The following is a 16,625-nucleotide window of genomic DNA, read 5'->3' as shown; positions in this document are numbered from 1 at the left end:
TTTTCGATGTAAAATCAAATTTGCAATCAAAAAGTACTTTAGTGAATTTTTCATATAGTGCACCGTTTTCAAGTTAAATCCATTTTTGGTGACTTTTTGAAAAAGTCAAAGTTTTTCATTTTTTTAAATAAGTGCACATGTTTGCCCACTTCTGAAAAAATATTTTTGAAAAGCTGAGAAAATTCTCTATATTTTGCTTTTTTGAACTTTGTTGAAACGACCCTTAGCTGCTGAGATATTGCCATGCAGAGGTTTAAAAACATGACAATTGATGTTTTCAAAGTCTCACCCAAACAACCCACCATTTTCTAATGTCGATATCTCAGCAACTAATGGTCCAATTTTCAATGTTAAAATATGAAACATTCGTGAAATTTTCCGATCTTTTCGAAAAAAAAAAACATTTTTTTGAATCAAGACCAACATTTCAAAAGGCCAAACTTTCAATATTATGTCCTTTTAAAACGTTAGTCTGGATTTGAAAATTTTGAAAATATTGTTTTCCAAAAGATCGGAAAATTTCACGAATGTTTCATATTTTAACATTGAAAATTGGACCATTAGTTGCTGAGATATCGACATTAGAAAATGGTGGGTTGTTTGGGTAAGACTTTGAAAACATCAATTGTCATGTTTTTAAACCTCTGCATGGCAATATCTCAGCAGCTAAGGGTCGTTTCAACAAAGTTCAAAAAAGCAAAATATAGAGAATTTTCTCAGCTTTTCAAAAATATTTTTTCAGAAGTGGGCAAACATGTGCACTTATTTAAAAAAATGAAAAACTTTGACTTTTTCAAAAAGTCACCAAAAATGGATTTAACTTGAAAACAGTGCACTTTATGAAAATTTCACTGCAGTACTTTTTGATAGCAAATTTGATTTTACATCGAAAAATGAAGTTGAAAAATTTTCGCGATCAATATTTCGATTTTTTGAAATAAAAATCAGTTTTAATTCGAAAAACTCGGTCAAAAATGTTTTGCATAACCTGGAAATTTCTTTAAAGTTGGCATTTTTTGTACTCTAAAACACATCAAAAAATAAAAAAATAAAAATACTGTTTTTTTGCAAATCAAGTTTTAATTTTTTTTATCGTGTATCATTTTTTTCCAGTGTAGTCCATATCCATACCTACAACTTTGCCGAAGACACCAAATCGATCAAAAAATTTCTTCAAAAGATACAGATTTTTGAATTTTCATAAATCATATTTGTATGGACAGCTGCCAAATTTGTATAGAAAATTATATGGACAAACTAATGATGCAAAATGGCTTCTTTGGGCATACCGAAGGCACCAAAAAAGTTTCAGACGGATTAAAAAATACAAAAATTAAAATTGAAGAAAAAAGACCGATATCGTAGAGTTGCTCTACAGCGTGGCATAGTTATAAAAAATCATTCTGAACTAAAATTACACATTTCAAACATCTTTCTTTGCCCAAAGAACTAATGCTCATAATAGCAAACTGTACCTATTAATTCGGATGATTTTTTTACTTTTCATACAACTTTTCATACAATTATGGCAGCTGTCCATACAAAAAAGCCATTTAAAAACTTCAAAATAATCTGTATCTGATTTTAAACCAATTACCATTTTCAAAAATCTATTTTTTATATGTTTTAGATGTCAATAATCCGTTTTTTACTCTCTGGCACAAATTGGACCAAATCCACTTGAAAGGCCAAGGGTTTCCAACAAGGCCTCAGACTGTTAAATAATTATTAATTCCTTTGGAATTAAGCTGACTATTCGATAACTCGTTAAATATTGTTTAATTAAAAGTAATGAGAGTGATTGAAAGTAAAAAAAAAATGAGTACGGAGAGTTATAATTGAGTAAGCTCATTGAATTATTATTTTGATAATTTTACTTGTTAAACGAATCATTTTAATATTTTGTTGATGGCAATAAATAATTTTGATTTTATTTTTGAAAGGGTACACACAAAGATTCCAAAAAGGATCATAAGAGGATCTTTTCAACAAAGATCTTTATTTAAAACGTATGTACAATGTTGTCCACTTTTTTAAATTTTTAAATTTAGAATTTATCTTTTATTTTTTTTTATTTGATAGCTTTTTTCCAATTGTTTTTGAAATCAAATTATTGTTCAAATTATTCGTTCTACAACATTACCTTGGCGTTCTCGATTGCGAGATTCTTACTCGAAACTAAGTGTTCGAAGGCTTGATTGTTGAGGCAATTGCAAACCTCTTTTTACACCTGAGCTTCCATCCACCCCGAGATTCAAACTGACGACCTTTGGATTGTGAGTCCAACTGCCTACCAGCGACTCCACCGAGGCAGGACCCAGGGAGACGACTTCTACACCTGGATTGAGCTAACGACCTAACCCTCTAGGTTTGACCGGGGCCAACATTTACTTCCCCGTCCGACGGAAGGCATAGTCAGATAAATCTCGTCTCGAAAAATGCCACCGGGACCGTCTGGGATCGAACCCAAGCCGACTGGGTGAGAGACAACCACGCCTACCCTACACCACGGTCCCGGACGAAACAAATCAATTACTATGACCAACAATATTTTTGCGCAGGCTCAACTCGAGGGGAATCATCACCAGCCCAAAACTGGGCAGCGTTGTCCATGAGAATAACAGCCTGGAGTCGAGAGAACAGTGGTAGCATTCACGGACACAGAGAACATAGCTCGAGTTGGGCGAAAGAATTATTCCCTCGAGGTTCATTTTCAAAAAAAAAGTTCATCCGTCAAAACAAAAAAAAAAACAAAAGTGTCGACAACGAGAATCGAACGAGAGACCTTCGATAAACTAAACCAATGCCTTAACTGCCTCGGCCACCAAAGCTTGGTAGCTATGGGGAGGTCAGAAGTCGACTTATGACACTTGTTGGAGATTTATTGTATCAATTAATGTATAACAACTTGTGAGTTGGTAGCATTATTCTATCGATTTTGGCTTTGAGCCCTCAACAAATTTCGAGGGAACGATTCTCACGACTTTGAATTTGTAGTGCAGAAAGACGTGTACTTTGAATTTTTCAAAATATTTAGACTGGTATGTATGGAGAGTATCGATGATCAATTGTCTTTAAGTTTGTTTTCTTCAGCAGTTGAAAATGTTTATTTTGATGCCCTGAAAACAGATTTAATGTTGATATTGAAAAATATGATTTCGCCAATCAAAAATCGTGAAAAATTACATCTGAACTCGCATTTCTCCCACTAACTACTAGTTAGTATGTGCTTTGAAAATCACGAGTATGGACGTGAGTGTGTGCTATTATGTCCAAAAATGTGTCTCTGTGTGTTTTTGCGTAGGTGTGTGGAACTGTTCGTGTGCACCAAAAGTGTAGGAAGTGCCATCCAAAATTTGACTTTGCTAACAAGCACCCCCACACCTCGTGCTCGGTTGGAAAACTTCCCAAACGAGATGGCATCACAATCGGCAGCAACTTTGAACTTTGCTCGCACAATTTTTTTTCCTCCTCCTTCCCTTCCGGAGAAAAGGAGGCTTTCCCGGCGTTATGTGTGGGCGGATGGGTGTAACTGGGTGTGTAAGTGCAGCCAAGATGTACAAGTAGCGGCAGAATCCGAACAGGATCATTACCATAATCATAATGGCTGAATAGAGGATGATGGTCTCTGAGCAAAAGTCTGGAGCGAAAAAGAAACGCAAACGATGATGTACTCTTTTCATGGATCATGGAGGAAAAAGGAAAATTGTGAAACCTTAACAAGCTATTCGTTCAGAATGGAGTAGAAAAAAAGGAAATTTTCCCCCAACAGTCACTTTCAAAAGCCGTTTCGATCTCAATCTGTGCACTCAAAGTTGATTACCCCCGCGAGCCAACAAAAGCTAATAACTGTAATCAGTGTTGAGAGTTCTACTCACCTCCAAAATATGCTCGGATTGGTTTTCCCGGTCGAGTTTTCTTGCCGTAGTGGTAATTAAACCTGGAAATAAAAAAGAGGAAAAAGAGAATTCCTTCGTTAATGACACATTGTCGTGGTCGTCAAAAAAGAAACGCTGTGCGTTGATAATTGTTTGTGACTTGTGAACTGTGAGTTTTCACTGGATGGGAAAATCAATAAAGTGTAGGTTATTGGGTCAAGCTAGTTCAAGTCTAGATATCTTCATTTTACAAATTCTTCAAATCATCAATTTTTCAATTCTTCCATTTTTCAATTCTTCCATTTTTCAATTCTTCAATTCTTCAATTCTTCCATTTTTCAATTCTTCAATTCTTCAATTCTTAAATTCTTCAATTCTTCAATTCTTCAATTCTTCAATTCTTAAATTCTTCAATTCTTCAATTCTTCAATTCTTCAATTCTTCAATTCTTCAATTCTTCAATTCTTCAATTCTTCAATTCTTCAATTCTTCAATTCTTCAATTCTTCAATTCTTCAATTCTTCAATTCTTCAATTCTTCAATTCTTCAACTCTTCAATTCTTCAATTCTTCAATTCTTCAATTCTTCAATTCTTCAATTCTTCAATTCTTCAATTCTTCAATTCTTCAATTCTTCAATTCTTCAATTCTTCAATTCTCCAATTCTTCAATTCTTCAATTCTTCAATTCTTCAATTCTTCAATTCTTCAATTCTTCAATTCTTCAATTCTTCAATTCTCCAATTCTTCAATTCTTCAATTCTTCAATTCTTCAATTCTTCAATTCTTCAATTCTTCAATTCTTCAATTCTTCAATTCTTCAATTCTTCAATTCTTCAATTCTTCAATTCTTCAATTCTTCAATTCTTCAATTCTTCAATTCTTCAATTCTTCAATTCTTCAATTCTTCAATTCTTCAATTCTTCAATTCTTCAATTCTTCAATTCTTCAATTCTTCAATTCTTCAATTCTTCAATTCTTCAATTCTTCAATTCTTCAATTCTTCAATTCTTCAATTCTTCAATTCTTCAATTCTTCAATTCTTCAATTCTTCAATTCTTCAATTCTTCAATTCTTCAATTCTTCAATTCTTCAATTCTTCAATTCTTCAATTCTTCAATTCTTCAATTCTTCAATTCTTCAATTCTTCAATTCTTCAATTCTTCAATTCATCAATTTCAAAATAACCACCAAGACCAAGAGTCAAACGTCAATATGGATCAGGTTGAATTTTTAAAATCACTGTTGTTGATTAAGTTCTGGGAAAATTCTGTTTTCAATCAAGACCATGTGAACGATGTGTTTTTCTAGAGATAGCCTAATCGTTGGCTGTGTACCTTCCAGGAATCTCGCAACCTATTGATTTCAGTGCAGTGCTTAACCTGTCGGTAGTTAATGGAATTTTGCATTTTTAAATCCTGCTTGCCTTTTTCATTGTTACGTAGAAACCCAATGAGATTTCAATTGAACGTTTCCAATTGGTTTCAATTTCGTTTCCTGTGGCTATTGCCGTCACAGTCAGCTAACATTTCCCGGAATCACATTAGCCAACTACAACTTCGATTGACCACCCAGCAATTGAGGAAGCGCTCATTTTCCCCTGCTATCTCTCTGGGCCAAATGACCTCGATTTTGCCTGCGGCGGTTTCTGTCCCGAACATGAAGGTAGGCTTTTCCACTTTCCACCACGGAAAACGGAAGGAAAAGTGGCTCAAATGTCGGCGAGCAGCAGACCTCCTCGTTGAGTGGGGAACTACTCAACCGTCCTCGTCCGTACCCGATTCCCCCTCGACCCAGGCCAATAAAGTACCACTCGAGGCCATTTCTGTCTCGTTGTCGATACTTTGCGGAAGGTTATCTGGGCCCCCTAAACCCTCCTTAACCTAACTTTTTTGCTTAAAATTTTATCGAACAAGTTTAATTGAAAAATTATTGAATTTTGGTGAATGTAAAAAAATAGGAAAAAAAAAAACAAAAAAAAAAGATTTTTAACAGAAAAAATGTAAAATTTTTAAATAAAAATTTCTTGTACAGAAGAGGGTTAATGGCATTCCCTCCAGGAAGGGAAGAAGGGTGAAGTTCGGAAAAGAAAACTATTTTCCCACTTTGCCTTCGGAGGCCCGGTCGGCCACGGCGGACGGCCACGTTGAACGGTTTTGCAGCCAATCAATCTTCTGTGCGTTGTTGCAAGCAAGCTGCACTTGAGTTGTGCTATTGTTGGGGGCGGAGAGAGAGAGAGAGAGAGAGAGCTGGTGTGTGGGTGGTTTTGTGTGTGTGTGGCAGGTTCTTGTCGTTGGCTTAAGGATTCCAAAAGGGTGCCGAGTTCCAGAGAAAATGGCAAAAGTGTTAAAAAGTAGGGTTTTGAAAATAAAAAAAAATAAGTTTCAAGTTTCAAGTTTCAAGTTTCAAGTTTCAACTTTCAACTTTCAAGTTTCAAGTTTCAAGTTTCAAGTTTCAACTTTCAAGTTTCAAGTTTCAACTTTCAACTTTCAACTTTCAACTTTCAACTTTCAACTTTCAACTTTCAACTTTAAACTTTCAACTTTCAACTTTCAACATTCAACTTTCAACTTTCAACTTTCAACTTTAAACTTTCAACTTTCAACTTTCAACTTTCAACTTTCAACTTTCAACTTTCAACTTTCAACTTTCAACTTTCAACTTTCAACATTCAACTTTCAACTTTCAACTTTCAACTTTCAACTTTCAACTTTCAACTTTCAACTTTCAACTTTCAACTTTCATCTTTCAACTTTCAACTTTCAACTTTCAACATTCAACTTTCAACTTTCAACTTTCAACTTTCAACTTTCAACTTCTTTGTTTTTTGTTTTTTGTTTTTTGTTTTTTGTTTTTTGTTTTTTGTTTTTTGTTTTTTGTTTTTTGTTTTTTGTTTTTTGTTTTTTGTTTTTTGTTTTTTGTTTTTTGTTTTTTGTTTTTTGTTTTTTGTTTTTTGTTTTTTGTTTTTTGTTTTTTGTTTTTTGTTTTTTGTTTTTTGTTTTTTGTTTTTTGTTTTTTGTTTTTTGTTTTTTGTTTTTTGTTTTTTGTTTTTTGTTTTTTGTTTTTTGTTTTTTGTTTTTTGTTTTTTGTTTTTTGTTTTTTGTTTTTTGTTTTTTGTTTTTTGTTTTTTGTTTTTTGTTTTTTGTTTTTTGTTTTTTGTTTTTTGTTTTTTGTTTTTTGTTTTTTGTTTTTTGTTTTTTGTTTTTTGTTTTTTGTTTTTTGTTTTTTGTTTTTTGTTTTTTGTTTTTTGTTTTTTGTTTTTTGTTTTTTGTTTTTTGTTTTTTGTTTTTTGTTTTTTGTTTTTTGTTTTTTTGTTTTTTGTTTTTTGTTTTTTGTTTTTGTTTCTTTATCTTCGCAAAATTATTTTATTTTTGAATTGTTTTCAATTGCCCAAGGTTTTTAAATTTGGATCTATTTACATCAAATTTGTTTATTCTAATTCGATGTTTCAGATTGCTATGTGATTCCCACTGGAACCACCCAAGAATCAGAGCTCGTCAGAGGAAAGAAGCCTTTTGGCGAAAACGGGTCAATATGCATTGTTAGTTGATGGCCTGTCCGGAAGGTTGGCATCGTTGTTCGAACTCGTTCTCGAAGAAAGCTCACCGTGGAGACCCGATCAATATTTATGGCTTATTGTTCTGTTGACTTTTATTGGAAAATAATTGAATTTTAAATGCATTTGCCCCCTCTAGTTTTTCCCTTTTTCCTCCTGTTTTCGGTCGCCGAAGAAAATCTCCGTTAGGAAAAACTTAATTATAACTTACCGCTAGTGCTGTTGATGGCGAAGAATCCCTCCGGATTGCCCGAGGTGATGCGGTACGAGATTTGCTGCAGCGGATCGATGTCGCGATCCTCGGCGATCAGCTGGAGCACCTTGACGCCGTTGGGGCTGCTCTCGGGCACGGACGGATAGTAGACGGCCTCCTCCGTCAGCGGCACGTTGTCGTTCTCGTTCTGCACCTGGATGAATACCTGTGGAGAGGGGGAAGGAAAACCGGGGGGGTTAAGAGAAAAATAAATTTGATTTTAATTGGCTGGCAAGATGATGAACGGTGAAGATAGCGTTATGACTTGTGGCTGGTGCGCAAAGCGAATTTGTCTCTGTTTTATTATGAGTTTTTTGAATTATATTAATTGTCCAACTGTTTCAACTTCCTGAATGGTTTTAGTTGTTTCGGCTGTCTCAATTGTCACAATTGTCTCACTTATCTCCGTTGTCTCAGTTGTCTCATTTGTCTCAATTGTCAAAGTTGCCTCAGTTGTCTCAATTGTCTATGTTGTCTCAGTTGTCTCAATTGTCTAAGTTATCCCAGTTGTCTCAGTTGTCTCAGTTGACTTAATTGTCTAAGTTATTTCAGTTGTCTCAGTTGTCTCACTTGTCTGAGTTGTCTTAGTTGTATCAGTTGTCTCAGTTGTCTCAGTTGTCTCAGTTGTCCTAATTGTCTAAGTTGTCTCAGTTGTCTCAGTTGTCGCAATTGTCTCAATTGTCACAACTGTCTCAATTGTCACAATTGTCTCAGCTGTCTCAGTTGTAGCAATTGTCTAAGTTGTCTAAATTGTCTAAGTTGCTCCAATTGTCTAAGTTGTCTCAGTGTCTCAATTGTCTCAGTTGCCTCAGTTGTCTCAGTTGTCTCAAAGTCTAAGTTTTCTCAATTGTCTCAATTGTCTGAGTTGTCTGAGTTGTCTCAGTTGTCTCAGTTGTCTCAATTGTCACAATTGTTTCAGCTGTCTTAGTTGTCTCAGTTGTTTCAATTGTCACAATTGTAAAGGCTGCCTCTGTTCCAATAATATTATCCTTTTAACGATCATGATTGCCTTAATTGACCAAAATTTCAAAAATGTCCAAACTTAATAAAATTTTTGCAACATTTTCACTTATTCAAGATTGCACGACGCTAACGATTTCTCAACATTGTAACAAAGACAATCGATCTTAAATTGTTACATAGATTAGCTTTGACGAATCAAGGAAACCCGCAAGCCTTAATCACATTGATTTGAATGGTTTGCTTTGGCAATTCCACACAATCCCGAGGATGTCCGCAAATTCTCGTCATATCAGCCGGGTGCTGTCCTTCATCAATGTCAATGTCTCCCGGTACGTTCAATCAGCCCCTAATGGAATTCCACCGAGAAAATCGATTCCGGTCGACGCGTTGAGACGCGCCATAGTTTTCCATTATTCTAGACAATCAACTTTGTGGATTGAAGGGTAGACTGGTTCAAATCACTTTGGGTTTTTCAAAAAGAGCATTCTGCTGGTCTCAAGAGCAACTTGTCGAAGATCGGGAATCGATCGGCTTAACTGAGCAAAGTTACAGGCAAATGCCTGTTACATTCCAAATCAGATTGCTTTTCGGTCTTTGATCTAGAAGAATCTAGTTTCAGGTAATACGAAATCTTCTGAATTGCAGAAGATTTGAAAACTTGGACCAGCTTAACCGATGTCTTTGACCATGACATGCATTATATTGGCATTGGCAGCCATGTCGTCCTCGTCGGATGTCCTTCCGTCTGTCATGGACCGTGTCACCGACATGGTTACAATCGCTTTCAATTGTCGTCGCAAATCTGTGTTGTTACAAATTTGTTGAGGGCGTAGTCTTATCTAAGATTGTGGAAATTGAAGTCTTCAAATTCGAGAGAATTTCCATCACTTTTCAATGAAATGAGTCAAAATAAATTGAAATTCAATATTATCGCCGTCGTAATCACCTTGAATCCTCAACATTTTCTCACATTTGTTCATAAAGGGGATTCCATCATCCGAAGGGAGGGTTAGACACACAATCCAAGGAATGTCAGTCACGACGACAACTCACCTGAACACACGAGTGCAGCGGAACGACGGCCTGGTCCTGGGCGCACACCGTCAGCCAGTAGCTCGGTTTGGATTCCAGATCGAGCGTGGCCAGGGTGCGGATGGTTCCTGGAAAAGAGAGAAAAAAAGGTGGGATGAGCATTTTTATCAGATTTTACAACAAAAATAAAGTCATGCTGGGAATGGAACAACTGTGGCTTTGACAGTATTGACAGATAGTGGGACAAAGTTATTTTTGAATAACTTCAAAATAAATCAAAACAGACAAACTGCATTAATTCTGGACGCAGGTCTCCATTTTTACCTAAGGTCAAATTTTACTTTAAAGCTTTCTAAAAATCCTATTTTTGAATAATTGAACAAATCAATATTTTAAAATTTTATGTTCACTTTACCATAAAACTTTTTGTAAACTTTGGCTCACAATGGGGAGTTACTGAAAATTGATTTGTTGCATTTTCAATTGAGTGCCCCCCTCTGGGAGGAACCTCCTGCTGTGGCAGGGACCGGATTTGGTTTGGAAAATTCCACAAAATTTATCTCGTCCCTGTGAGGTCCCGCCACTGATGGTTGGGAGTGTGCATTGACGATCCCCACGTGGCAAAAGCGGGATTTAAGGTTTCGCGTGAATATTTCCGCAGCGAGCTGCTGCAACACTATCCCAAATGTCAGGCAGTCAGGCGGGATCAGGGTTTTTTTTTTAATCCCAGGATGACGCGAGGATAGTGTGGCATTGATTGATGCCAACCTACCTGGTGGGTGCCCGCAGGGCTTACGGGGGATTACGTGAATGATACCCGGTTGGGAGCTTTGGATTGGTACGTTCTGGATTTTTCCACCAACAAACAATAAAAACAATGAATTTTTAGAATAAACATGTGTTTTAAGTCTGGTTTAGTAAAAAAATGATATTGTTGAATTGTGATTTACAAGTTAAAGATGATTTTGAATTTGAAAGCTCAACACGTTAGAAACTTTTTTGATCTGACGGATCCAATGCTTGCAAGCTTTCGAGTTTGCAAGCATCAACATTAGAAAGCACTAAAATGAGATTTTAATACTTTGGAAAATTTTCAGCTTGTATTGTCTGACGTTTCCAACTTTTAAAGCTAGGGTACATTTCAATTTAGAATTCATTTAAAATTTTAAACTTTAAGTAGAAATCTCTGAAGCTTGACAGATTTCAAATTTGAAAACATCCAATTCTGAAAGCATTATAGTATAAGAGCCTTAAGGTTTAAAAAAAATTAAAATTATTTTTCAAATTTTGGAAACATCAAAATTCAAAGTATGTGAGAACAAATGGGATTTTTTTTTGAAGATTAGAACTTGAAACCTCTAATCCGATTCATTTGAAGCTTGATATTCTAATACTTTTGGAAGATTGTAAAGCAGTATTTTTTTAACTTGAACAAAACTTGAAAGATTTAGAATATTATGGGTCTTAAATGCTTGCGAAACTGATAACAATGAAAGACTGAGAAATATAGAAACTAAAAGAACTTTAAAATGCACTAGATTGGATGTCAGGAAAGTACAATAGGTTACCAAGTTTTGAAGTTTGAATGCATACAGATTAGTGCAGCTTAGAAACCTTGTAGAAGCTTAGATTTTTAGCAACTTGAAAATTTTATGACAAAAGATGGAATTTCAAATAGTTATGTTTGGTAAGACTTAGTGCGTCCATCCCGGGAGTTCCCGGGACAAAAATCCTTGGATTTTCCCTAAACCGGGAATTTCCGAATCCTGGGATATTTTTAAATATTTTTTTTTGTAAAAAAAAAACATTTTTTTGTCTGGAAACTCAGATTTGGTTGTGGGAATTGATTGATACTGAGTAATCGATAAGAATTTTGAAGCATAAGCAAATTCATATTGCTTATAAGGGAAATTAATTAAAATTAAATTTCACGGATCAGAAAAATTCCCAACGCTTTAAATATTATCCATTAAATTTTATTTTTTTTTTAAACATTTACGTTTAATAATGATTTTAGACTTGAAAAAATCATATTAATTTATTTTTCATCAAGCATCGGCACCTGAAGCATATTAGAACAATAGCAACAAATCAAGACAACTGTTTATGATTTTTGGTCTTTTTTTTTTCATTTTTTACATTACTTTTTAACGTAATTAAAACAATTAATACACCGATTTTCAAATGTATTGCTCTAAAATAACCTGTACCTATTCAGACTACAGTCTCGATTTCCCTCAGTTGTCGCTAGTGACTCAAAAATAATTTGAAAATATGTTTTATATAAATCATGAAGTTCTAAACATTTCTAAAATTTCACATTGGATCGTATCATTTTATTTGATTTCTTTTCTTGATTTTTTTTTGCAATTTCAATGATTTTTTTTTAGCATTTGTAGTCATTCCATGTTAAAGCATTAATATAATTTGAATTTTAAATTCAAAAATCAAGATTGTTTTAAATTATTAATATGAAATAATTTGAATCGCATTGCACATTTTTTTTAAATTAAAATAATGATTCATTAAAAATTCAAAGCACAACAAAGGTTAGGAATATCAATTTGTAATATTTTTTTTAAATTATCTAAAAACTGCTGTTCTTGTTCAAATTGAAGTATATATTATCACCAATTAACAGTATTGATCAAATTCTATGATTGAAAGCTTGAAAAACATAATACATTAAATGAAAATGTTGATTTCATGACAGTTTTAAAAAAATCCCGGGATTTAAAAAATATTTTTCCCGTTTCTCAGGAAATTCTAAATCCGGGAAAATTAGACGCCCTAGAAAGACTGAAATTGTAAACACTGGAGAAACTTGAAAGTACAAAAGTGCAAAGAAAATTCACAAAACAACTTATTTTCGAAAAAAAAATCACTAAACCATATTGAAACAAAAGTGAAACTTAGAGTACTTTTTCGAAAATACTTAGTTCTGCATTTTTCTTTTGTATTTTCAAAAAATTGTGTTTTTACATTCGAAATGTCTTAAAAAGATTCCGATCATTTGATACCTTTTTGGTGAAAAATTTAAATTTTGAGTTTTTATTGCAAAAATTCCTGGTTTGAGTATTTGAGTATTTTCAAAAATTTATGTAACATTTTTAGAATTGTATAAAAAATCGCGATCGTTTGATACCCATATTGTAAAAACTAAAATTTTGAGTTTTTTTTTTCAAAAAATCGTAGTTTTGTGAATTTTTATCGTTAAAAAAAAATACATTCGAAATGTATGAAAAATTTCGATTATCCCCATTTCGCAATAACAATTATTTTGAGTATTTTTTTGAGAAACATTGCATTTTCAAAATACAGGAAAAATACATATTCTTGTAAAAAAAATCATGTTTTTATGAGTGCAATCGGTAGCTGACATCATATCGATTCCAAAACACTATAATTTTTTTTTTGTTAGTATGATTTTTCATACGATTATAGCCAATGTCTCCCAGCCAAAATCCAATAAGCTCTGTGCTTCAGTAAGCACTGAGCCGTGCTTAACCGAGGCAGCTGAACGAATCAAAACCGGGGCAGTGCAAAACCAAGACGTGCAAAACCGGGACATGACTTTTTATACAGCTTGAAGCTTGAAACCTGGCGAAGCTTTAAAAGCTTGACAAAAGTGTAAACATAACAATCTTGGGATCATCTAAGCAAACAGCTTGAGAACAGCTTAGAAGATTGACAACTTGAAAAGCTTGAGCATCATGAGAAAAGCTCAGAAGTTTTTTTCGCTGGAAAGATTTGGGAGTGTTCTTTGATTACTTAACGCAAAAAAGAACGGATTTTTAGACCCCCTTCCCCCTCGTAAATAAAATTTCCATACAATTTTTTAAAATTTGGTATCGCGCGCAATATGGCCTCCAACCCCTCCTCCCCCTAATTGCGTTACGTATTAAAAGAACGCTCCCTTTAAACCATTAACTGCTTGAGAAATGTTAAGAAGCAAGAAAATACATGATACTCTAAAATGATTAAAATCGTGAGCGATAAAGCGATCAATTAAAGATTGAAAGCTAGCAACGCGTAAAAAGCAATTAAATGTATGCAAACGATGTCCGGATCCATCATCCTACCCATCGTTGGTTAGGTAATCGAAAACCCTTTCCAACGAGTCCACAACATTGATAATCTGGCAACCCTGTCTCGAGTTATGACCACTTAAGTTATATCTGTGTACTTATTTTTCTGGATCTAAAAAAATAGCTGAAATATGTGTCCAACCCAATTACCCAATGTTGGTAAAAAGTGAGGAAGGCATCAACCACAAAGGTGGATTAAAATAGTTTTTTTCATTTCAATTTACTATTTCTGGACCCTGAATTCAGAACCATCATTGACAGTCATTGCCCCAAAAGTGAAAGACACCCTCTAGCACCTTAAATGATTCGGAAACTTGGAAGCTTGAGAAACTTGAAATCTTGAAAATCAAACAGCTTGAGAAAAGTTTAGAAAATTGAAAGCTTGAAAAGCTTAGATGCTTGAGAAGCTTGGGAGGTGGTTTTGAAACCTGGAAAAACGATTAAGAAATCATTAAGATTAGAAATTTTAAATCGTTGAAGTCTGAGAAGAGAACAGCTTAGAAGCATGAAAAAGCATGACAGCTTGAGAAGCTTTGAAGATTGAAAGCGTGAGAACATTGGGAGCTTTAAAAGCTTGATCATCTTTCAAGCTTTCAACTAAAATGTAAACATAAAGCCACTGGAAAACTTGAAAGATTGATAAGCTTAAATGTTATGGAAACTTGGAAGCATGAATACTTGAAAGAAAAATTGGAAGCTTCAAAGGCTTGTTGCTTGTCCGGATATTCGGATATCCGAATCTGGATAGATGATCCGGATAATATCCGGATCCACGGATATCTGGATAGTTATCCGTAATTATCCGCTATCCGGATAGTTTTTTCATCTAATCAAAAAAAAAATTGAGAAAAAATCGCTATATGGCCAGGGGGTGCTGGGTTTAGACCAATAATAAGGCAAGGGTCTTATAAAATACCTCGCACCACGCCTAAAAAGATGTTTGAATTCATTTTATTTTTCCAAATATGTACAAAAATGTAAATTCATTAACGCACAGCTAATCTAAAGGTTATTATTATAAAACTTAAATGAACCTCGCTGATTCACAATGGAGCTTGTTGGGGGAACTGTTCCGAGTCAGAGAAACTGTTTTTCAAATCTTCTATTGGTAAAAATTTTATGTTTTTATTCATTATATTTAAGCTAAAATTTCATAAAAGTATCAAAAATCGCTGAAATTAAAATGTTTTTGTTGTTATTTCATCAAAACATCAGTTTCGAGTTCCCTAAATATGCCGTTAATATCTTACATCATGGAAAATTATTCATCTCATTTGTCAGTTTCAAAAATAGCACCAAAATTTTGTTTTTCCATATTATTATTTTTTCAAGCTTTTTTGGAAAAAAAATTTTTTTACTGTCTCAGAAAAGTTTAAATAATTTTCCTGTACAAAAAGTTGCGAATTTTCCAAAATTCTGCAATATTATTTCCTTTTTCGTCCAAATCAGCTCCTTTGATCATTACCAGCATGATAAATCAAAAAACCAGAATTGGATTTACATCTTATTTTATTTGTTTGGAAAAAAAAACAAGCTAACAAATTATTCATTGTACATTTTACAAAATTCGGCTTAGCAACGTAAATGTATTGTTGAAAAAAAAAATATACATATATTTGCGGTTATATATTTACATTACAACAATTCCCTGTGGTAAATAGCATGGTAAAACTCTCAAGTGAAGGAATCGGCCTCAAATTTTGCGGTATTCTTTTCCCAAAATAGTTGCATATATATTTTTTGTTTTACAATAAGGGTTGTTTCTGCTGTGTAATGGTGGTTCAAAGATGACGAAACAAAGAGAAACGCGATAAGTAACTTTTTTTTCGTAAAATCTCGATAACTTGTGATGATTTTAAGCAAAACCTTTATGTTTACATATCATTTATTTTTTTGAAATTGTCTGTTCTTAAACTCTTAAAAAATAACCCAACAAAGTTAGAAAAAAAAACTAACTTAATCCACCTATGTGATTGTTGCCTTCCTCACTTTTTACCAACATTTGGTGATATGATGGGTTTGGAAACAAATTCTATCTTTCTTTTATATATATACAAAATTTCGAAGGTTTTTTTCGAACGAGAATCAATTCAACACGGAACGTCCGATCGAGGTGCTCTTTCTTGCGTTGGGTTCGTATGGTAAGTTCGTGAGTGCCAAAAAGTTACAACCGATTCCGGAAAATTTGCAAATTGTATGGGAAAGGTTTAAATTAAGTTTTGATCACAGGAGGCTGAATAAGCAAAAAAGTCAAAAACGTCAACAAACGAAAAAAGGCAGAACGAAATTTGTCAGCTAAGGCTTGTTTCTCAATAAAAAAATACACAAATATCACTTAAGCGGTCATAACTTGAGACTGAGCGTTGTCAGATCTTCAGTGTTTTTGACTCATTGGAAAGGTCTTTCAATTACCTATCCAACGATGGGCCGAATGATGGATCCGGACATAGTTTACATACATTTAAGTGAGATCCGGCTTCAAAAAAGTACATAAATATCACTTAAGTGGTAATAACTTGAGACAGGGCTGCCAGATCTTCAATGTTTTGGACTCATTGGAAAGATCTTTCGATTACCTATCCAACGTTGGGTTGGATGATGGATCCGGACATAGTTTACATGCATTTAAGTGAGGTCCGGCATCAAAAAAGTACATAAATATCACTTAAGTAGTAATAACTTGAGACAGGGCTGCCAGATCTTCAATGTTTTGGACTCATTGGAAAGGTCTTTTGATGACCTATCCAACGTTGGGTTGGATGATGGATCCGGACATAGTTTACATGCATTTAAGTGAGATCCGGCATCAAAAAGTACATAAATATCACTTAAGTGGTCATAACTTGAGACAGGGTTG

The 16,625-nt window shown here is 34.1% G+C and overlaps 1 protein-coding gene across 9 annotated transcripts in view; it reads right to left on the bottom strand.

Moving 5' to 3' along the window:
• Nucleotides 1-16,625, bottom strand: part of LOC120423636 (fat-like cadherin-related tumor suppressor homolog) — an 861,295-nt gene that overhangs the window by 144,615 nt on the left and 700,055 nt on the right. For all 9 annotated transcript variants that reach the window (XM_052708242.1, XM_052708241.1, XM_052708240.1 and 6 more), the window contains 3 exons: nucleotides 9,702-9,808; nucleotides 7,644-7,851; nucleotides 3,879-3,940 (listed from right to left, as the gene is read on the bottom strand). In XM_052708242.1, coding sequence (XP_052564202.1) covers nucleotides 3,879-3,940; nucleotides 7,644-7,851; nucleotides 9,702-9,808 — 377 coding nt within the window. The remainder of the gene's footprint in view (nucleotides 1-3,878; nucleotides 3,941-7,643; nucleotides 7,852-9,701; nucleotides 9,809-16,625) is intronic.

The sequence above is a fragment of the Culex pipiens genome, chromosome 2, assembly GCF_016801865.2.
Source record: "Culex pipiens pallens isolate TS chromosome 2, TS_CPP_V2, whole genome shotgun sequence".
NCBI lineage: Eukaryota > Metazoa > Arthropoda > Insecta > Diptera > Culicidae > Culex > Culex pipiens.
Note: the sequence above shows the minus strand (reverse complement) of the source record. Positions and strands in the feature narration are given on the sequence as shown.